Source organism: Temnothorax nylanderi, unplaced genomic scaffold (genome assembly GCF_030848795.1).
Source record: "Temnothorax nylanderi isolate EJ_2023f unplaced genomic scaffold, tnyl_v1.0 TNYL_tig0091_pilon, whole genome shotgun sequence".
Taxonomy (NCBI): Eukaryota; Metazoa; Arthropoda; class Insecta; order Hymenoptera; family Formicidae; genus Temnothorax; species Temnothorax nylanderi.
Window position 1 is genome coordinate 317337 of NW_027249153.1, and position 23131 is coordinate 340467.

Sequence of the window (23131 nt, forward strand, 5' to 3'; positions counted from 1 at the left end):
CGAATTCCTGAACTCCACGCAACATTGTATGAACTGGAAGAGATGTTTTTCGTATCTCAAAGAAGTTTCCAACGCGTTTCCTTAGACGGTATAGTATTTATTTACAGAATAGGAGCGACGACATACATTATTGTTTGTTATTATACTAATATAATGCAATTATTAATTCCCGTTAATTAAGAATAACGTAATAATTACTTTGATGTCCGCAACAGCGATAACATGGATACCCCATCTTTTGCATTCGGTAAGAAGCTGCTTGTGTCTTGCTGGCCCGTCATTATTGCGATTATATACGTACGGTGTGGTAGGAAGTTGAGTTTTAACTTTCAGAAGGAAAACGTGGGAGAATGATATATAAAACACTTTAGTGAGAAAAAACCGAAACAAATTGCGTTTTATCGCAGTTGCGCGAGCGAGTATAATATATCTATATATTTATATATAAGTACATATACATGTATATACGTATTTTGTGGGTTCGTGCATAGACGGATATATACACATATATGTAATATAGACCAGTTAGGGAACAATAGGAAAAGGACGAAGAGAAGGAGGAGGAACGGGAGGAGGAAGAAGGAAAGAGGAGCGATGGGATGACAGTACTTACACTTAAAAAATAACATTGTTAATATTATCGTTATTATTAAATATTAATCCACTTTTAAAATTATTTTCATTCGTCCACCTGGCCTATGGGCTTTTTTGCCTAGTATTAGACAGACTTTTCATTGCTATAGTGTTCTTACGGAATTACGTCTTCTTATAAAATATGATTTCATTACAATTATTATTTTTCTTCTCCTCTTCGCTTAATTTCTCTCAGACGTTAATTGGCCGCGTGGTAGAGCGTAAGCTAGCAAAAGCTAAGGCAAGCGACACCACGAGGTCAATTAATTACTATCTAACGAACGATTTCATCTATATCGTGTGATTATTAATAAAGGTTACGAATCCCCAATTTCTAGGTCTTTCCTCGTTTACTTCACACGAGACGAAGGTTTCCAAGAAACAGAGGGAGATTAAAAAGATGACAAAGAAAAAAAACAGGAACATTATAGATAGATAGATAAAAGCATTTTTCATAACACTGTATTTTTAAAAAGTTATAGATTGATTAAAGAATCGTGTGAAGTACTGGAGGAATCTAATCGATCCACATTAGAAAAGATGAAAATTAAAACGAAAATAATATACCGACTTAATAAGTTATGAAAGAGAGAATACGGGTATTTCTTTGATCATAATCGGCATTATATCTAACTATCGTTACTAATGTTCTTATCGTTATTATTCTTATTGATTTCCTATGTGTAACATTCCAAACTTAGATACACTAAAAGAGATTCTGTGAAAGAGAATTCATTAAATTTAGTAAAATTGAGTCGTTTAAAAGCACAAACAAATCTCGAGGCTTCGTTCACGTACAAGTAAATTTGCGATCGATTAAAAATGCAAGTCAATAAAATTATGTCATGATATGCCGCAGAATTGTCCTTTTTTTTTGTCAAAACAACATGGCGCATGTTCAACGAGGATAAATCGAAGCGATAAATTTGCCGCGGATGAGCGGCAGCTACATTATTCTCGATAATAAAATAAATAAGGCGTTTAGTAGACTCTATACATTTTTCATAGTAGTAATCGTGATCGGCACATTCGGACCTAAGAGAATCTCAGCTGAAGAGAAACGGAAGGATCAAAAACTTGAGGGATGATGGAGGTTGAGAGTGCCGTGAGATGGCAAACAACGTGACTATAAGGCGGATTCGTGAGAGTTTCGTACCAAATTGCTGTTCCTTACGCAGTATATATGGCAGTATCGGCATGATATATACTTTTAATTACTCCAACGTGTCCGAATTTCCGCGACGGATCGGATTCTGCGAAAAGACGACGCTCACGTACTGTCAGAAAAGAAGAAAAAAAAGAGAGAGATTCAAGGATCGGTGCAGGATCGTAAAAAAATTACGAAAAATAAACGGGGACGACGGAAGGGCGAAACACGGCCAAGGAGATACCGCGTAGAGGAAAAAAAAAACGTTAACAAATATAGGTGGACTCCGCGATGCGGATCGATCGCGCGACGAATGTCACCGTGGGAAAAAATTCCGATACGAACGAATATACGCATTTGTATCGCTTTTCGCGTGTTCCCTTTCGCTTTCTAATACAGCATTATGGCATCATTTCTGTCGTGCTAAGGCGTGCGCGCTATCGTACCACTCTTGGGGCAAGAAGGAACCACGTATATTTCTTCTTTTTTTTTTCTTCGTGTCTTTCGGGGTAATTATACCTGTCAAACGCAGCGTTCCGTCTTTCACTTTATGGCAACACACGACTTCTCGTCGTTAGAATCTCTAAGACAAGATAAACCCCAGACGGATATATTAAGAACTTTTATCAGAGTCGATTCAGGTAATAAAAGTGGGATGTTTTATCTTATGGGTGGAAGGAGGGTGTGGACGTCCCATTGCCATGCAAACATGATTCAGTGGACCCCACGAGCTATTTCTGCTCGTCCGAGGCTCGTCTCGAGAGAGAGAGAGAGAGAGCATCGGAAAAATGAAAAATATTTAGTCTCTACAAAGGAATTCCTCCACGTTTTAAGAGCTGCATTTTATTTCTGAAGGAATACGGTCTGGAAGATGGAAACGTCGATCGCGGTATTGGCGACACGCACGCATGGCTGCCGGTTCGCGTTTCAAAAAGATATGGCACGCTAACTGAGAATTTACTTTATTTGCTAAATGCGTTAATTGCAACCTGACGATTCATACAGCAGAAGGATTCTAATAAAAATTACTAAATGCCTGGCGAATGTGTAAAACATGATAATCACAATTATCGGGAGTTTCAGTATTTATACGTAAATTCTCGATATATTAAACATGATTTATACGAAGCAGTTATCTAAGCGATAAAATGATCCAAACTGCGAGTTTGTATACGTTTTCAATTACCATCGAGTCTTATCTTAAAAATTTGAGATACATTTATCTCGTAGATAAACATGCAAGAAACATGCCAGCATTAGAAATCAATCGAAAAGAATCGAAAGATAACTGGATAGTTATCAACGAGTTTGTGATAACTGTTTAGCTTCCAACGTTCTAGGATACAATGAAACGAAGAGAGAAGCTGCGCAGAGAAAATATGTATAAAATCTTATATAAGTTTCAGAAATAATCGCGTTATAATTTTTTATAACGATATGTACAGTACTGGCGACCGATCGACCAAATAAATTCTAAACAATTTTGTGCAACGTATAATTTCTAGAAATGCATCGTCGTAAAATATCTTTTTGTGTTTCCCTCACATGTAATGTGGGTCGATGTGATCGCGCTACGATTAATGCTTAACACATATTCTTAATATAGGCGCCCTTTTTATCCTCTCTGCAATCGATCAATATGGTCGACGAGTCCCGCCGTTTTCGCCTCTATTGGAACACGAACGCGCAATAAAAGATCCAAACTTTTGTCAAATTCAGCATTAAACGCTTGTATCAAAAAAGTAAATATCATAATTTCTTAAAAAAAAAAAAAAAAAAAAAAAGTAATAGCAGCGACGCGCGAACGAGGTTGCAGCTTAACTCCTCGCTGCTCTTACTGTCGGAGAGAAATCACGACGCCGCAACGATCCTTTTTCCCTTCCCTCCTTCCACCGGGAGACAGAATGATTAACGACATAGCAGCGGCGTTTATCGCCCACGAATTTTCACGCTCTCAGTCCTGTACATGTATATACGTATACATACACGTAAATATATATATATATATATATATATATATAATATATATACGCTCTCTAAATACGCTTGTAAATGCATCTTGGAATTGGTGCAACCTCGCCGACGGTGTCTCGACGGGATATATGCGAGAGCCGTAGTCTCGTCGTTCATTGTCCGTCACTTCAGTCACCAGCCGGGATGATTACACTCCGAAGAGAATCTTTTCGGAGATCAGCAAATACGATTCTTTAATCAGGGTGACGGAAAGGAAACTCTGTACAGGGTGTTGCAAAGGGCAAACCGGAGCGTCAAGTTGAAAAAGTTTTCAGCGTTCGGTGAACGGTCTATCGGCCGAAAGCCGCGAATTCGTCTTCTCTGTCTCTCTTACTCGCGTACATCTTTCTTTAAACACGATGAAATACAGCGTGTAAGAAAATACAGTTTCCTAAAGTGAAGAGGAATTCGGGCGACCGAGAAGCCGTGCGCGCGAACGTCGTTGTCGCGGCTCGGATTCGCGTCGAGCTGAAAATCATAGGGGAAACTCGGGAGAATCGTAAAAAATTACCTTCCGAGGAGGGAAACGGGAAAGAATCCTGGTAATTAAGTAAGGATATGTTATAACGGTCGTTTTAAAGCTAAGAACAAGGGAGATACATCGGCGAGGACCGTTCGGGGGAGGGGGGGGGGGCGGGATCCGTGTAATCGAGAATCGGCCGACGTTCTGAGCGACGTTCCTCGAGTAAAACTTTGCGTTTTGGGAGAGTCTATAAGCGCGTGCCATGCGGTATGCCGTAGTAATTGTTTCACCATCGACCAGCGGGATTCCGAAAAGGCGGGCGTTGATCGTCGGTGGGTCTTTACTCGGCTCGGCATCGTGAGATCGCGAGAGGAATCGGCGAAGTCGCCATCGCGCCGCCGTCGCCTCAAGCATAGAACTCCCGATTGTGGTGAGGCGCGCCCGGCTTGGGGAAGGCTTGCGCCGCGGGCGATCTCCTCGGCTCGTCCAGGGCGTACGAACCCTCGTCCTTCTTGCGCATCCGGTACACGATGAACATGACCACTAGTATCGCGCAGAGGAGGCCCACCACCGCGCCGCCGATCACAGCTGGAAGCACAATCGAGATATGTATCTTAGATTTATTTTCGGACGGAGCCTACCTTGCGAAGAGCTATAGTCTTCGATCGATACGTGCGTTAATAATAATCACGCCGCCTCTGTAAAGACGCGGAACATGACCGAACATGATCGAGACGCACATTCGAACGAAGAGACACGAGATCTGATTTCGATCCTCGTGATACACTTTGCCGAGTTCGACGGAAAGCTTTGTCAGCTTTACACTCACCCGCTAGTACGCCTGGCTGCGCAAAGAACGAGCTAGCTCGATCCCCAGGTTTCGGATTCATGATATAGACCTCGTGGATGTCGTCGGTGTTGTCAGCGTGATCGTCTTCCGTGCCTGAGGGCTCGATTACGTTGACCTCGTTGCCGGGTCGGTTCGCGGTGTCAATGGTCGTCTGGAAATTGGATACGGCTCGATCACTTTAATCTGTTTAATTCGCGATCCCTTGTGAACTAGAAGGAGCACGCGGGTCGTCGAACAAAAATGTAGTAATCCGTTCCGAGCGGCAAATGTCGCGTCAGCACTCTAATCGGACAAATTAGATTGCACGTCTGTGCAAAAAATATCAAGCGCAATATCGTAAAACGTCGCGAGAATATGATATACTGGTGCAATTTAAGGAATGAATTGCAATTTCTTCTTTTCCTTTACTATAGCTTCACGTGAGCCGTGAGCTTTTCCCGCGAGAACAAATTCAACGATTTGCATTAGCAGGCAATTACCGCCCGCAATAATTTTCGCATTCCCGTGGCACGTGCAGAATATGTTCGCGAACGGAGGACGAAAATAGAATTCCATAAACTTTTTTCTTAAACGCAGAATGTTCTAGCGAGTGCTCTAGATGCGCGAAGCTAAAACCGAAGAATCCGAAATTTTACAAAATTATGTAATTCTAGGGACGTGTCGCGCTTACCTGCTGTTTAGTTTTGACGTTTGTCTCATCGATGATATACGGAGGTCTCGCTTCGGTCGGCTTGCTCGGGACCTCTAATCCATTATTACCGGTAAATTCTGTAACAAAGTCACGATAAATACGTTAGAATTGATATCTCCCGCACAGGCCCGAACGCAGATCTGCGGGAAACTTTTTTTTCGACGTTGCGAGTAGTGCGTTCGCGAAAACTAGAAATCAAATTTCCAATCACCGTGATTGGGGATGAGAAACGATTTACAGGATACGTGTCAATATCGTTCATTTTTCAATATTTGAAAAAATCCTTCCGCCAACGTCGCCGCCTTTGTGATGCGCACGATATTTTTGTAACATTTTGCAATAGGCATTTTTCAACCAATCAAATATCGTATATAAAAGATCCGCAGGAAATCTCCGAGATATAAATATATACACGTCGTGATAGATTTATCGTTGAGAAACAGATTGGCCGAATGAACGTTGTATAAAAATTGCACATAACATTTAATCTCTCTTTCATCCAGGAGAGAGACAAAGGTTCCATTGATCGACTGGTTAAAATTCTAGAGAGAGATATCGGGTGTCGTACCATGGTCGTCGTCCCCGTCCTCGTCGTCAGGGCCAAGGCCGCTGCCCGAGGCCTCGAGGTCGTCGCGATTGTCGCTGCCACCTCGGCCGGAACCCTCTAGGGCGTCCTGATCGTCTAGGTATAGGTCATCCGGGAAGGTGTTGTAGGTCGAGCTCGCAGACGTCCTCTGTTTGCTGTCGCTCTGTTCTTTCTGATAATCAGAGAAAACGGCGAATGTGATTTAAATGATTTAATCGATCGACAAAGAACACGTGTAAGTCCTCGTCTACAATAGGTGTTTTAAGTTCTAAACCTTAAGAAATTGATCCAATCACAGTTGATTATTCCCCTCAAATTTGACTGTGATTGATCAATTTCTTAAGGCTTAGGGCTTAAAACACCTATTGTAGACCGGGACTAATCGCGACGTTGAGTCTCTCGCGGCGAGATCTCCGTGATGTGTCCCGCAGGTCATTGACACGTCCCGCGGAGCGCGCTCAGATGCCGCGAAGCTCCGCGACACCCGAGCTAACGTAATTAAAGGCACGCGCATATTTAAGCGTGTCCTACTCGACGGGATTTCCGCGACATGAAAGGTTCCCGGGTCCCGCGGTTCATTAAATTTTAATTTAACTCCGCCACGAGAGAGATAGAAGCGATCTCTGCTCGCTTCCACCTCTCTCGCGACGATTGCCATAAGCGGAGCGCGCGGGATTTAGCAATCTCGCACCGTCGCGCGTCGCGTCGTCGAGCATCGCCATGCAAATGCGCGCAAATTTCAGGTTCAACGGAAGTCAAGACGAGCGAAGGAGGATAGGAGAGGAGCGAGCTAAATTCCGTCGAGGAGAAAGATGGAGAAGGATGAAGGCGCGGGGACTTTGCGACAACGGGGTTCCTCCTCGTGAAGGATCAGCGTGGGTGGCGCGGGAGTAACATTAATGTTGCTCCGTTCTATTTCTAGAACGTCTTCATCTCTTTCCCATTGCTTAGCATCAAAATAGAAGAACGCGCTTCTTCGGCGTCTCCTACGCTCCGCGTCTGACGCTTCGTATCTCTCATCGCGCATGCCTTTCGTGCGTTTAACGGGCGTAGTAACGGGCCGCGAAAAACTCGACCGGACTCGCCGCTTTAATTTCAGAGATATTTTTTCAAGGGCACGCGACAAAACTGCATCGCGTTAAATTGAGTAAACGAACGGCTGAACGGCTGACCGGCGGGGCGGTCCATAGTTTTCCTGCGTCCAACAAAGAGCGGCGGCGACGAGCGGATGATTGAGGAGGAAACGGCGGAATAGCCCACGCTTCCGGTTACGTGATGTCCGCGGAATGCGAAGTGACGCGCCGCGAGGAACGTGGAACGTCGAACAAGCGGAATTGCGAACGCCAATATTCCCGCAGCATTGTCGTTGTAAGAAAATTCCATTTTCTTGAAACGATAAAAAAAAAGAAAAAGAAGAGTGTAGGATCGTTTTAGAAGATATATCACTTTACGAAACTGATAATGTAAAGTGCGCTTGAAACAACGCACATCCCGCTCCGGGATTCTGCGTCGCGTGAGATCATCCGGTTGCGACGTCACGCGCGCGACATCGCGCGATCACGAGCGGATAGAATGTCTCATAATGACGCGATAAAAAAAATGACAGCGGGAAAAGTTACAAAGATAACGGAAAATATTTTCTCCCGTCGACCTTCGTCGCGTCAATACTCGCGATTGAATGGCGCTATTAACGAGCGCGCGTCGCGATCGATAGCACGAAATTCGCCCTCGTATCTCGCCTCTCCGCGCTCTCTCGTCCGCCGGGACGGTGATTTCCTCCCTTTCGCTTTTCGCCCCCGAAAGACAATGAGCGGCCCGATGACCGTGGAAAACGCCGCGTCCAGCACGCGTCGAACACGCGTTGCGTTTCGTTTCCGTTTCATTTCTGCGCGCACGCGACGACCGGTGCATTGGCACCGGGACGACACGTCGGCGTCGTATTCAATACGAGACTCGAGTTCGTCGAAAAAGAGAAAACCGAATTACCTGACGCTAAACTGACTGGCAACCGACGACAAATCGCCGCTGTCGGACAAGTCAGTCAGAAATATTAGACCTGACATTTTCGACCATCGGGATTTTATGCCTGATAATAACTTTTGTAAATGTTACACGTTACGCCCTTATGTTTTCTAACCTCTATGATTCTTAACTTGTATTTTTCTGTCTCTTCGTATCTCGTATCGTCTCTTAAACAAATCTATACTCCGTCCAACGAGAGATCATGGTTGATCAAACATAAATAACGATAGGGCAAAGAGCCGCAACAAGGTGTTTGCGTTAAATTATTTTTATTTTTAATAGATATTTTCCAACACTATTAAAAATACAAATAATTTAACGCGAACACCTTGTTGCGGCTCTGTGCCCTATCGTTATTTATGTTTAATCAACCATGATCTCTCGTTGGACGGAGTATACTCTCGATGAGTGGACCGTACACTTTGCGTCGATCGTTGTTCGCCACTCGAAAGAGCGCAGGTACGACAACGTCAATAAACTACTCTCCACGCATCGTTTCTCAAGATGGATCCAGACCGAGCGGACGAGACTAAACAATTACGAATAAACATGGACGGACACAGGAAGAATTTTTCTCTTCATGTACCAGAAACGAAATGGAACGTATGTCACGTACGATGTAAATTCGGACTCGTTCGCACTCGCGGTGCCATCCACTCTCATCGACGCAGGTTCGGTCACCCTGATTTGGATCCATCCTCGGAGGAACGACGTCGATCGGTCACCCGGTCAGGCCAAACGTGTCGCGGAACGGATAACGAATGGGATTCGAGAAAAGAACAACGACGACCAGTCGTCGCGAAGAAACAACTAGTTACCCACAACAATAGGGAACGCAGGTGTGTCGGAAGAGAATCCTCGAAGACAGGAGCAAGGACCTGGACGTAGACGCTGGCGCGTGCAGCCCGCCGCGCCGGCGACAGCCGAGTGCGCGTCGCCCGATGTAAGTACCAGTCGAATCGATACCGGCGAACACGGCGCGGCGTCCGCGTCGGCCCGGTCGAGCCAAGGGCCGAGACCTTGGAAGCTCTTCGTCGGCAGGATCCCTCCCGGGACGAACGCGATGTTTTCCTTGTTCACCGACCGCGGAGTCCCTCGACTCCTTTCTTTTCCCCACGCGCCCGCACCCTTTTCTCACCCCTCGGTCAAGCCTGGCCATCCTGATCTTTCGTGTCGCCCTCCTGGACGCGGTGGTACTCGCGCGGGGTTTGCGCGGGCGTGCGATGCTATCGACCTCCTTCTGCGTTGCGTCTCTCCCTTTCGTCGCGGTTCTCGTCGCGGAGAAACGTCTCGTGGATTCGCGTCCCCGCGACGCTCGAGCTGGCGCATCCGCCGAACGAAGGAGGGTCCGTTGACCGACAAAAGGGATGCACTCGCTTTTTCCACCGCCGAAATTTCTCGGGAGTTCTCGCGCGCGAACGACGAGGGGTCATCGCGAACGTGCCTGTCGATACCGCTGTACTTACCGCGTCCGATTTGTTCGGGTGTTGACGGATGCGCCCGGGTCTCCGACAGCGGAAAACGAGAAAATTCGGAGGGTGATGTGCAGCGGTTTTAGGCCAGGTGGTGACTGCACCGACCTAGTACGAGTCCGACTCGGTAGACGGCACTGTCGAGATCCTCGCAACTGTATATATATATAGATACAGTTCACTGTATATATATTCACGCTATATATCAAGACGCTTTTTAAAGTTGGCGCAAGACATCCGAGAATCTGCCCCTTGATAAATTGGAGCCTAATTGTCCTCTGGAGAGAACATTTTGCGTTTTGCTTACCGCGTTTTGCATTTCTTATGGTCTCATCCTCCTGTGTTCTGCATATATTTTCCAATATAGACCTGACATATACCTTGTCTTATGTTTTATTTTATATCTGTGACTATTTTGCGTTCTGCTTACCGCGATTTACTTGATTTCGCCCATTTCGTGTTCGTAAATATCATATTTTTTTATTTTTGAATAAGCATCATAGCAGTAATCCCGCTGATGCCTTACCTTTCACGTATACTCTGTCTTTCATGTGTTACATTATACCTACACAGAGAGAATTTTCTCTTACAATTTACCCTGAAAATCATAGTAGTTGTGAGACAACATGTATTACGAAAAATGATTAATATCTACCATAGTAAAAATATATTAATATCTATTACAATAAAATATAAAATATGTTTGATTAATTTTACTAAAATATATAGTACAATAATTTTTCAAAAATTACCACTGTGCTTGGTAATTTTCATTATGTTGTTCGTGAAATGTCTTCTGTATATATTTCAAAAATTCCTATAGTAGTTACCGATAATATTTGATTGGTTGCTAAGTTGTCCTACATTTGTAATGAATTTAACGGTAAAATATAACGAAAAATTCTTCCCATGTATCCAGCTTGTCATTAATCAATCTCGCGGGGACGCAATAAATTATTATTATTACTTAATCGAGTGCGAAATATTTCGCGACTTTGTTCCGTGCAATTACCAGATAGGAAAACGAACGTTAGGATGAACGAACGCGATGGAATCGCGCGTTGTATTTTCGATTTACAAGATAAACGTACGCGCGAGCACGCGCGCGATAAATCCGTCAAGAGCTTCGCGAGCCGAGCTCCGAGCGTGTTCAATAAGTCATACGATAAGGCGATTCGCGAACGGCGGGATATTGAAAATCCGCTCTATCTCGATCGGGGTAGAGCTTGTTGCTCGCGTTTGCGAGCGCGCGCGCGCGCACGCGCGTACACCCTCCCACACATCGTCGCCTTATTTGAATGGACGGGATTTTTCATATTGGATTCGAATCCGAGGGACTTAACTCGAGGTCTGGGCTGCCGCAATGCGCGCGTACCACGTCCCGAGCCGTGCGACGGGTACTTTCTTTCGCTCTCCGCCGTCGCGCCGGTTTACCCGTCGAGGAAAACGATGGTCAACGTTCGAGAAAATGGAAAAATCGATCGCGCGGTAGGCGGCGAGGCCTACCTTTTTACGACGCGCGCACGTTGACGTACGCTAGCGTCGTTACAACGTGTAACAGCGAGGCAAGAGACCGGAAGGAACGTGTGGTGGGAGCGCGCAACGAGAGTGTTAAATTCGGTCTATCCCGCCGATTCGAACGGTCTGTTCCCAGATATGGCTGTGACAACGATTGACGCGCGGGCGAACCCTCGCTTCCGCTCAGATTCGCCTCGCAAATTCACGAAACTCAAAGCTGCGGGTCCCACACGATATTCGCCCGGAATACCCGAGGTTCCATCCCCTTTCTCGCCCTTTCGGGGAGAAATATTCACCGTGGCGTTGTTCCTGTAACGTAACGGCGCCGGTAGTTACGACAGGAACACGTGGAACGTGCGGTATGTCGCAAGTGACTCGACCTGCGTTGCTCTCAGGCGATGATCGCGTTATCTCAAATCGTTGGCTCTCGTCGTTGTCGTCGTCGTCGTCGTCATCGTCGTCGATGCGCGACGGTGGCGGCGGCGGCAGGAAGAACGACGATGCTCGGTCAAGCTGCGGCACACCTAAACGTTCACGGTGCGCTAACTAATTGTGCTACTTGCATAGCGGCGACCGAGGAGAGGAGGCTACACGGCCGATCGGACAATTGCTCGACTTTGCGAGGGAGAGGACAGGTTGAGGTGACAGCGGTGGCGGCGGCGCGCGGCGGAGGAATTCTGGAAAAGTGTGACGCGCGCGTATTTTTATAGCCCTCCTGATCTATATACATGTGGGCGAAAAGCGGCATGGAGAACGGTTTTACGAGATTACCCCGGCATCGAGAAATTGCAGAAAAATCTTCATCCGTTAATTCTCGTAGTTCGCGAGTTGATTTGCAAAGGTGGGCCGGTATTTTACCCGTTTCGTCGTTTTCTTCGCTTGGATCTTATCGACGTAATTATCTAAACTTAAAAATTGATTTGTGTTACTCGCGGAGTGCTATAGAAATTCAAAGATAGGTACAACTTGCTGATCGCGCATGGCTTCGAGAATTTGGAGAATTATGCGGAATGCCGAAGAAATTTAAACGGATTATGAATTAGATTCAAAACTATATATAAGCAAGAAAGATATTAGGGGAGATAAATCAGATGTAGTCATATGGTCGGACAAGCCTGATCAATAACGCGGATACTCTCAGTCGATTCAAACGTCGAATACTCTCGCGTGAAGGCGAGTAGGTTCGAGTACACCTGAGAGGTGCTGTAGAAGAAATTGCGAAGAGGCTATTCTTTTCGGGGAAAAAAAAGAGTAGCTCGTTGTTCAATATGGAAGGATAAGAGCAGCTTCTTTGCATGTTAAGCGTAAAATTAAGCAAATATCGGCAGTTCCTTCGAAAGAACAACGGCCGTGGTTGTGCAAAAAGAATCCATTTTTTCCTACCCGCGAATCGACAGCCCTTTAGAAAGACGTGTCCTCGACCCTCGTCCTTTATCGTAATCGCTTCGTGCTGAAACCCTCCTCACGCATAAATCATACCCTCACGCTCTTTCTTGATACTGTTCTTCGATATCATAAATATCGAGAGAAAGAGAGGGAAGTTAGAAGGATATAAAGTTAGTAGACATCAATTATATAAACGCAAGATATGACGCATTTATCTTCCCTTCATGTGATATCACGCAGCGTTTCAGTGTTACGTTTTACTTGGAAGTAATTAATTTCCTCAATAATCACGGAAATTCAGCTGCGCTGTGTTTCTACATGTTTTTACAGAGCCGCCTCATTTGCGGAATGTACCAACGATGGACATTGCGCGAGTTTATCATTTTCTCCCTGTCTACGCTCGTTCCGCCTTTATATATCCCTCTTCCATATTTACTTGAATAATTTTTTTACCGTCCTTTGACGAGCAACGTACGTCTATCTGACGACAAAAGGGGCGCGGACTCTGCGTCACGGTTTGATTTTTATGCGAATCACGTACCGCGCGGATGAACCACAAATTGTTGACAGGACCAACGGAGAATGTCGTTTTCACCGTTAGCTCAGGCGATACATTTTTCTCTCTCTGAATCGGCGAAAAGTCCCTTCTAGCCTCGGGAAAGAAACACGAGAAACGAGGTGAACTCTTTACGGGGCGTTCTCTCTCACACAGAGACGCTTAAATAAAATAAATCGCCGCCGCTTCGCGCAAAATCGCAAATCGTAATAAACGTAATTATTCGTAGCAGTTCCGAGTAAATAATTAAACGCGCGTTACATAATACGCGAAAAGCCATGCGGATCAAAACGCTCCGGAGCGATTCTCGCTTATTCCATCTCCAAGTCTCGCGCACTCGCGTCGGGGTTTACCTAGAAAATAATTTATTCCTCTCGGCGCATGCTCGGTAATTAGTATTTGACGTCTTTCTCTTTGAATAACGTCGCAGTCGAGAGACGCATATTCCGCCAACACTACGACGGGTATTTCGAGTAACTGGCCGGACAATACGTCATATACTCGAATGAAATTAATATCGAAGGAGGCGGATGACCTCTTTGTCGCGATTGTAATTGTCGTCGATTGTTGGTTGCGTTCGATTGAGTACCGTCATGCCGTACTTGTGTTCACCAAAAGAGAAACAGAAGGTCGAGTGCGTTGAAAAAATTTTTCGATCTTCCCTATTCCGCGCGGAGCGCAAAAATATATACTCGCAAAACACGGCGTTTTTGGGGAAGGATAAATAAAACACCAGCAGCGACGGATGCAAATTCGCTCGCGCGCAAAAACCGCGCAATCGCGCGAAACGCGGGATTAATGCGAGATACCCGTATACCGCACCGCGCCGGCACGGACGAGAATAGCAATTACGGCCGGTAACTTCGCGAGAAATTCCGCCGTAATACAATTCGGACATGATCTGTTGGGCGTGAAACCAAATTCAAAAGCCGCGGCGGCGGCGGCGCAGCGACCGCCGCGTCCGAGTCGGCTTTTGCCTCTCCGTCCCAGCTGGATTTCCTCTGTTGCGCACTTAATGAACCGCTCCTTCTGCCGTGCAAATATCGATCTTGAAACTAGCGAAATCAGAGATACGAGATACTTACAATTGGTACACCGGGTTTTTTTATAGCAACGCTTGCCATGACTTCCTCGTGGAACGCGCACAGGGGATTCCGGAAAAATTAATGGCGTTGCAAAATTCCAGGAAATGGAGAATCGGTGTAAAATTTACACACGTGCAATTGAATAATATTCGTTAGCTTCCTCGCTTCCATCCAAGTACCAATTTATTTTCTGAATTTATCTCGCGCAAAGAATGCATTGAAATTATTGAAAGTCTCGTTGAAATTATTGAAGGTACCGCGCCGCGCCGCATTTACTATTCGAAAATAAAAAGACGAAAAAGATTCGAGTGGCGCGATGCACAAGTACCGAGCAAATTGGCAGTTGCGAAGAAAGAAGGCGCGGAGAGATCATTCGTCCGGGATAAAAGCCGCGTATCTTATTCTCCATCGTCCTTCGATGAATGAAGTTAATAAATTCCGGAGTGCGCGACAGTCTCTTCGCAGGCGCGTTCCGTCGTATTAATAAAGCCGGGAGAAATTCCCCGCTTATCGCTTCTTACGCGGGGGTGCGCGATTTGTCACGACGGCTCGCGCGTATACAGGCAAAATATTCTCACGTAAATCAACGGCGAGATAAAGCGAGAAGCGAGATTGCGTTCTTGTCGGTCGCGATCGTGTGCGTTGCGCGTGACCTACGGGCACGGAAGGAGGAAGCCTCCTAAGCGCCCGTAAGTTAATGTACGTCAGCTGCAGTGTCGAGTTAAGAGCGATTCGCGTGATGCAACATTCGTGTGACGCTTCCCTGAACATCTCAATTAACGTGGCGAACGACTTACTACGAATAGACGATAAAGAAACGAGAGAGAGAGAGAGAGAGAGAGAGAAAAAGAGATAAGAAGAGGCTGTGCATTATTAATCACGATTTTCACAGAGCGATCCTCGATAAGAAAGAAACGTTCCTTTCTCTATCCTCTCCGCGAGATTATTAAATTCCAAAGAGGTCTCTCGGCGAGATAGCGAAGGAGACGAAGGAGACGAAAGAGGCGCACCTGGAGGCGAGCGAAGCACGTCGAAGACCGAAATGGCACCGTCCGGAATGACACTTGGCCTTAATAAGAGCCTTCGATCGTCGTCGAATGCAAGATGCTGCATCACCAGCCGATTCTGCCTTCGTTCCTTCTCACCTCGTGGCCCACAAAACGAGTCGAGGGTCGTCCATGAGTCTATAGGCTCGCCACCTTCTCGCGTGGATGGAGCATTGTTTCGAATTTACCTTTGATACACGTGAGCGCGCTTCGAGCAATCGTAGAAGGACCGTTACGAAAACGTTGCAAAATTCCGCGACGCTGTGAAATATATCTAATTGATGAAACAGAGAACGGGGTGCGCGCCGCGCGGTAGTCTGGTTGGAAACGCGTAAAGTTATTTTTGTGGAAAATCGTCACGTCGGAGAAACGTTCCTTCTCTTCCGGTTCAATAGCTCGCTTTGTCAAGGTCCGATTGTTTGTTCGTTGTGCTCAATTGAGCGCCTATTTAACGCTCAATCAGACAACCTCTCGGACCTTCTTTTAAAACGGCGTTTTCTACAGTTATATACCGTCGCACAGATAGACAGGGTGTAAATCTTTTTCCCGTCTAGCGACCTTCAAAGCGAAACGTGTTTGTCAACGTGTCTTCCATCGTGATTGTCTTCAGCAATGCGCCGAGTACAGCCGTATAAAACTATTAATTCCCAAATCGTTTGTCGCAGACGTTGCCCGAAATGAAAGGAAAAAGCGGTCTAAAGAGAAACAAACAAACAAACAAACAAACAAAAAAACAAGGAGAGAATAGAAAGGGAACGCGCAGTTGCCCGTAATCTTTGTAATAATTGCACGTCTATCCTTTGAATTCGCTCGCCCCGTCCCTCCGCGCGCATCAAGCCCCGGACTAAACCCTTTCTCGATTCTCGATGCCACCTATCCACCACCTCCGACACATTCATCCCGCTATTCGACGCGACGGTTCAAAGGCAGACCCCCCCCTTCCCCTTCCTCCATATCCCGGTTGAATGGCTCGGGGACGTTAACTGCGCTCTCGGACAGTCGCAAGATTTTTCATCGAAAAGCGATCCGATTCATCGTCCCTCCCGAGCCGTCGAGCGGCCGTTTTCGGATTTCGACGTTAATTGAAATCCAAGCGCGCGCGATGTGATCGCAAAGGGGGGAAAGCGACGACGGATGGTTGCCGCGGGGTTTATTTTAACAAAGTCCGGAAGTGATGTGCCGAAAGCGCTGCATCGAAACTTAATACGCGCATGCAATATGCGGCCAACGGCCTTTACGACGCGCGACGGTCGTCAGGATATTATTCGTGTCCAAGGGGTAAGTCAATAAGTTACACTAAACCCCCGATGCCAGCGTGCTCGACAGTAATTTCTGACATGGCGACGTCTAGATGCTCTACGCCAATGTTTAGGGGTTGACTACGATCCTTCCTCCCTCTATATCTCCCTCTCTCCCTCTCCCTCTCTCTATCTCTCTCTTTCTCGACTTCCGTGGCACCGCGGCGAGAGGGAGGACGACAGGGGTTGTGAATCAATACAAGGGCCACCACCGACCCTGCCAGCCAGGCAGCCTGCCCGCTTCTCTCGCCACCCTTCCGCCGCGCCGATCCCCTTACCACCTACCTTCTCGCCACCACGACAGCGTTTGTCCCCTTCTGCTCTCCTTCTGGAAGATGATACCGGCTATTCTGTAGATTCCACCCTTCACCCCTCGACAAGATCGATCACTCCCTCCTCCTCCTCCTTCTCCTCAATCTCCTCCCCTTTTCCTTCGATCTCCTCTGCGCGCACGATGGAAGTCGAGGCCGTCCATCCGCGTGGATGTACGACTGCGATTATACGTGATTAATTCCCCCTTCTCAGGTCGATCGACCAATCGCCGAATTTCGATGAGAGACACGCGAGAAACGGCGCGGATGTAGAATTCGCGCGATCGGGATCGGGAGCGGTGCGAGGGCGAGAGCGTGCGAAGGAACTATCTCAAAGGGTAGCGGAAACGGCTGTTATGGAAATCTCACGAGGCAACTCCTCTCAGGAATGGATGAAAGATTGTTCCGAACGGAAATGGCAAGGTACACACAAGATTTGTTCCGCGTCGAAAGTTATGAGAAGAGTAAACTCCGCTGTTGGACTCCCTTAAGTGCGAAGTCGTATTTAGCGAGCGAGAGATGGTTCTCCGTGAATGTTCCGTGTTCCACGGTGTGGCATTTAAATAGCTACGTGCCAATTACAGAGGATACGCGACGGATGCATTATACGCGGTGCACTAAATACAGCCGGGTATCTGACGTTAGGAATAATTTTAGCTTAGACCCAGGATATAACTTGGGAGAATACCTCGCAGGTATATTTTCGCTTTCAACTGCGAAAGCTGAGTAAATGCGTCTTACAAGGTTGAAGAGAGCATTTTTTACTATTACAGGTATCGACATAGGCTGATGAGTACCTTCGGAAAATCCCGGATGCTCGTGTTGCCCGTGCGTCGATAGAGTGCGAATCTAACTTTACGGTATAAATAATAGATAGGGTATCCAACGCGCTAGCGCGTTATGTCGAGAGACGTAAACATATATCATTCCAGTGGTTCTCACGCGAAATCGCGCGAGCAGATGACCTCTGGCAGTCTTGTTCTTTTTGCTTTCTTGCGCGTAACAATTGGCTTGATTTAAATTGCAAAGTCTTGGCGGCGCAGAAGTGTATCAACAGCGATTAAAAGAGAAAATATCTCTGGAAAGATATCTACTTCGTAATAATCTTTTTTATAATGTTGCATGAAAAGACCGTTGAAAGAGGAAAGTTACGCAATTCCAATGGGCAACAATTTTCACAGAATAATGCAAAATCCTGTAATTTTTCTGCTCCGAATAACATCATCTTATAAATAATTCTAGAATAAAATAGCAAAAAATTCATGACAAACCCGATAAGATTACAATAATTTAGCTGTGACGAGGTAAAAATCGTTTCAAAGTCAATTTGGCACAAGCGCATAAATGTGTGACGTGACGGGCGGTTCGCGAAGTAAGCGTCGACGGTCTACATTAATTAATATTCCTCGTCGTGCGGTTGAATGCTGAAACATGTATTATTTATCGCACCACGGTCTGGTCCACGGATCAGAAACTCTAACACGACGCGACGTCACTCCTTCCTTCGCTCCCTCTCCCTCTCTCTCCCTCTCATGCACGTCTACGGTGTACTATTAACGCAACCGTCATAGAGACATAATTTGCAGCGCAGTCGGTAGCCGAGACATTCAAGACATTTCCAAAAGCGCCGCGCTCTCTGCCACTGACAGTAATGTATTGTGAAATATATCCGACAATAAGCCACGTCGTGCGAATTACATGGCGAGGTGCAGCGAGCCCGGCGCGGCTCATTGTTAGTTTCGGCATGAATGCCGGGGGAATTTTTGCATGCGCGACAGTTGCGGTTACGCGGCTACAGATACAGGATCGCGCGGGCGTATTACGTCGTTACGTCTGCGTTATCTTATACGCCACGTATTACGTCTGACATAAATCGTGCAGCTTGGCACGTCGCGAGCCACGACTTATGTCACTTGCGATTCCCGCGATAACGGCCGAGGTGCGGTAACTCGCCGGACACACCTTGCGAGAATGATTCGAGTGAACGCCTCGGCGCATTCTGGCCATATTATTCTCGAGAATCAGTCAGTTGCGCGTAAGAATTTAATCGGAACGACGCTTATCCGCGAGAGGCTGTTTGTCCCGCGCGGCAAGTCGAACGACGGCCATTTGCCGAAAACGTGCCGCGATGAACGAATCGACGTTGAATACCGTTTCGTGCGGACAACGCAATTTCCGAAAATGAACGGCCGCGATAAATCAGAGGAGAATGTCGGGCAACGTGTCTTTGACTAAACCGAGTTGGAAACGTAATATTTTCGCGTTAGCCGGCGAACGCGGAACCGACAGGAACTTGGAAATAGGGTCAGTCCCCTCAGGAGGCTTTTGAAAATCCAAAGGGGGATAGAAGCGCGCTGCCAGCCGGCAGCCATGCTCATAAAGTTACCCCATGTAACACCCAGTCTTGGTCTACCGACTGGCCTGTAGGTAGGCGTGAAAAGAGGAGGGAGCGAGCCGGGTGTTAATAAGGGTGATACACACAGAGAAAGAGAATGAAAAGGAAAAAAAAGCACGACGAACGGCCGCTCTACGCTTTACGAAGTGGTCAATCGCGATGATTAGCTTCCTGCGACGAGCGACCGGATCGACGTCGCGTTCGACGGAATATCGCGTTAACCGATGTGCCAGCTAGACGCAGCTGAACGAATGAATGAAACGAGAATGATAATTTAAATCGAACTTTTATTTCAGACCTAGCCTAATCTCATCTACTCCTTGATTGCCTTAAAGAAAGATTCGGTCGAGCGAGGGAGAAATAACGCGTCAGAGGTACATAAACGGCTTCGCGAAAGCAGGGGTTGGATGGCGGTCTTAATTTTACTCTCCTCCTTCCCCTCATCTCTCGCGCGGCATATTCGCAACAAGATTTATGCGAGCGAGCAAAGCGCATGGCACGTCGCGACCGTGCACGAACGATCTCGCGCCTGTGTGAGTTCGTTTGAAGATGCACACCGAGTCAACGACATCCACGTAAGAACCTATTCCGGACCAAACAATACGACGTTTGTTCTCCCGAGAACTACTTCCGGAAATTTACGAGGTACGGGATTTCCGAGAGCCGACCGGGGAGAATCGACCGATGAATGGAATCGAATGGAAAACTCGCGGAACTGTATTTTCGATTCCGCGGGCTTAACCCCCGTGACTTCGGCCCTTTTCTTCTTTCCGCATTTTATCGTCCCGAAAAAGAGCGGCGACGTGCGTACCCCGTGGAATGAGCACTTTATATTCTCCCCCGACTCCGCCGTTAAAAAAAAATTGTATTCAATTTTTTCCTCGTAAGAAATTTAACGCTCAAGTCTTAATGAAACGAATTATTTAACCCTCTTACAGCGAGAACCAGTTGCTGAATGATAAACGAGACATTATCGAAAAATTTATTCGATATTTATCAATCAAAGTTTGCGAAAAAAAAGCGTTACGTCAAGTGGATTAAACTTTCACGGAAGAAAAATCAGTTTCGATTCGTACCAGAAATACAATTCTTTCACTCCTTCCTCAGATTTACGATTCGTACTTTAAGTTGAAGTTACAAAAGAGATGAGAGAGCTACAAATAAAAGCAAGTTTTACGGTTGCGTAGTTACTATACATATATATACTATACACTATACTATATATATATATATATACGACGTGTTTATGTATATATATATACAGTCGCAAATTTTGTGTCGGGGCAATTCGCTCGGCTCCAATCGCGTCGCTGGGAAATCTTTTTAAACTCTCGTAAAACCTGTAATCTCGGTGCGGATTGAATCTGATTCGCGTGCATCGGCGACCCGCGCCCGGGCTCTGGAGCGTCGCGCGAGTCACTACACGACAAACGTGCAACCTCTCTTAAATTTCCGTTATATGCACTTCTCTCGTCGAAGTAATTTGCGAGACGGCTATAGCCGGTCGCGACTTCCGCGCGCTGTCGAAGTCTTTCTCCGGCGAACTTTCCGAGCGATATTTCCGTGCACGCGCGGGATAAAGTGCGCGGGCATGAAATATTTCTCGCGCGACTAGCGCAGTACAAATAACGTGGCTCGTAAAGCACACGGTATCTATAGCCGCGTAGGAAATATTTTGTTGAGAGACGTAAGAGAATACGAGTCATTCGATGCGCGTTTATTGCTCGATACGTATCGCGCGGCGCAGAACAGTACTCTGGGAGATCCTAAAGAATCGTCCTCTGTTTCTTCTTTTTCTAATCGTCAATCCTACTTTGCGAGACGCGGACGGCGCGGCGGGAAGTCGGCGCGGTGAATTAGATGGTGCGAAGCGCCGACGCAACTGGGTCACTTAGATCCGATTAAGCTCCTCCGCGTGTCATAATGTGCGGCCATTACTGCGGCTTGAAGTCTACGATTGCGACGACTAACTGGCCCATTACGCTTTCGCACAAGAGACTCGTCAAACCGATGGGGCTGATCCTCAAATCCACGTGTGGTCTCGCGAGAAAGATTAAGGATCCCTCGTTGCGCGAATCTTTAATTTCTAACTGAATCGAAAAGGTATACTGCCGCGATTCTCTTCATCTCTTTTATGATTCTATAACTCACGAGCAAGACTCGCGCTACGGACTCTTTAGACATTACAGGGTTACGATGGGTCCTAATAAAACAAGAAGATCGTAAATTTCAATAGGCCTGCCGTAGCCAAGGTGGCTGGCGAGAAAAATATGGCCAGCCGATATTCTTCCTTCGAGAGGAGGCAGGGGAGGACAATGCAGCGAGGAGCGGGACGAGCCAAGTCTTAAACCGAGGTAGGAGCATAATGAGAGGCGGAATAAAAGATCACGCAAGTCGCTCGTATCTCGCCGCCTTCTACTTTTTCCACATTAACGTTATTGCATCCCTCCGTGTATCTTCATTTCGTTCAGCATCGCGCGATGTAATACGGATGTAACTAACGGCGCGTAGCCAACGCTACGTGCAATTACGCGCGGGGCGCCCCGGGTGAAAATTTCGCTAATCTGGTAACCGCGGGGCAGAGCGAGCCGAGCACCAAATCCCCGCGCGAACCAAAAATTGTGTGTCGGCATTCGTGAATTCTCGACGCCGCGCGCCGCTTTATCGTGATCTAATTTCGCGAGAGTGGCCTTGCGGTGTTTTCGAGGAATATCGACGGGAACGAGAGTACACGGAATAGGTAATAGCACAGATATTAGCTTCGGCCGTTCCACGTGGTTGCGTTCGGGATGGCCCCCGGTATCGTTCGCTCGTTTCTCGATGTAGCCAGTTCCCGTCGGCGATTCTCGACTTTCTAATCGGTAATCGGCGGGACACGCAAATCCCAATCGTCGCTCGTCCGCGACGCCGCGCCGTTTCCTTCCCTGTGATTCCTTACTCGCGACGTTAGTATAAATGCACGCGCAATCGCTCGAGAAATTACGCGCGAGCGAAAGCGGCAGAGATGAACTTTCCACTTAATTTGAATAGCGGCCGGGTAGGTACGTATCCGCGGCAAAGGATCCACGAATAGAGGGCAGAGGGTAGTCAGTCGCAGTGAACCACGGCCGAGAGGAGAGAAGTTAGTCGATAATTTCCACGGATGTTCGAAATTAAAAAAGTTTCCTCCAGCGAGAGAGGATCTCGACTGCTTCTTGCAGTCAGCGTTAATCGCGCCGGATCGCACAAGAGTGCGATTGGTCCTTTATCTCTCGTCCCTCTTCCGTCAATTTCGTCCTCGTTCTCTTTCTTTCTGGCCTATCCATCGGTAAAAAGCCGCAAAAGGAGGCCAACGGCGACGACGGCGAGCGGCGAATCCGGCGTAATATCGCGTCATTATCCGGCTAGACAAGACGATCGAGATTTAAATCTGAATCACTCATTAGCGATTCTTCGCGGCTTCGCGGAATTCTGCCAATTAACGGGATTCGACGACGATCGGAATTATCTCGCGAAAATTGCACCATGATGACAGCTTTTTATTAAAGACGCACGCGGAATCGTATTTCTCTAAGCAATCTACACTCGCCGCGTCTTCTTTAGAGAATTTTTAATCCGAGGCTCGGTAATAGCCAGGTTGCTCAAGACTGAAAATTATAGACCTCGCGCGCGAGGCGGAC

General features: G+C 46.8%; 1 protein-coding gene across 1 annotated transcript in view; it reads right to left on the reverse strand.

Annotated features, from left to right (window-relative positions):
- Positions 1-623: 623 nt before the first annotated feature.
- Positions 624-23131, reverse strand: part of Sdc (Syndecan) — a 69229-nt gene continuing 46721 nt past the window's right edge. The window contains exons 2-5 of the mRNA XM_071710674.1: positions 6366-6555; positions 5777-5874; positions 5086-5257; positions 624-4844 (exon numbers count right to left, since the gene is read on the reverse strand). Of these exons, the coding sequence (XP_071566775.1) occupies positions 4663-4844; positions 5086-5257; positions 5777-5874; positions 6366-6555 (642 nt within the window). The 3' untranslated portion in view covers positions 624-4662. The remainder of the gene's footprint in view (positions 4845-5085; positions 5258-5776; positions 5875-6365; positions 6556-23131) is intronic.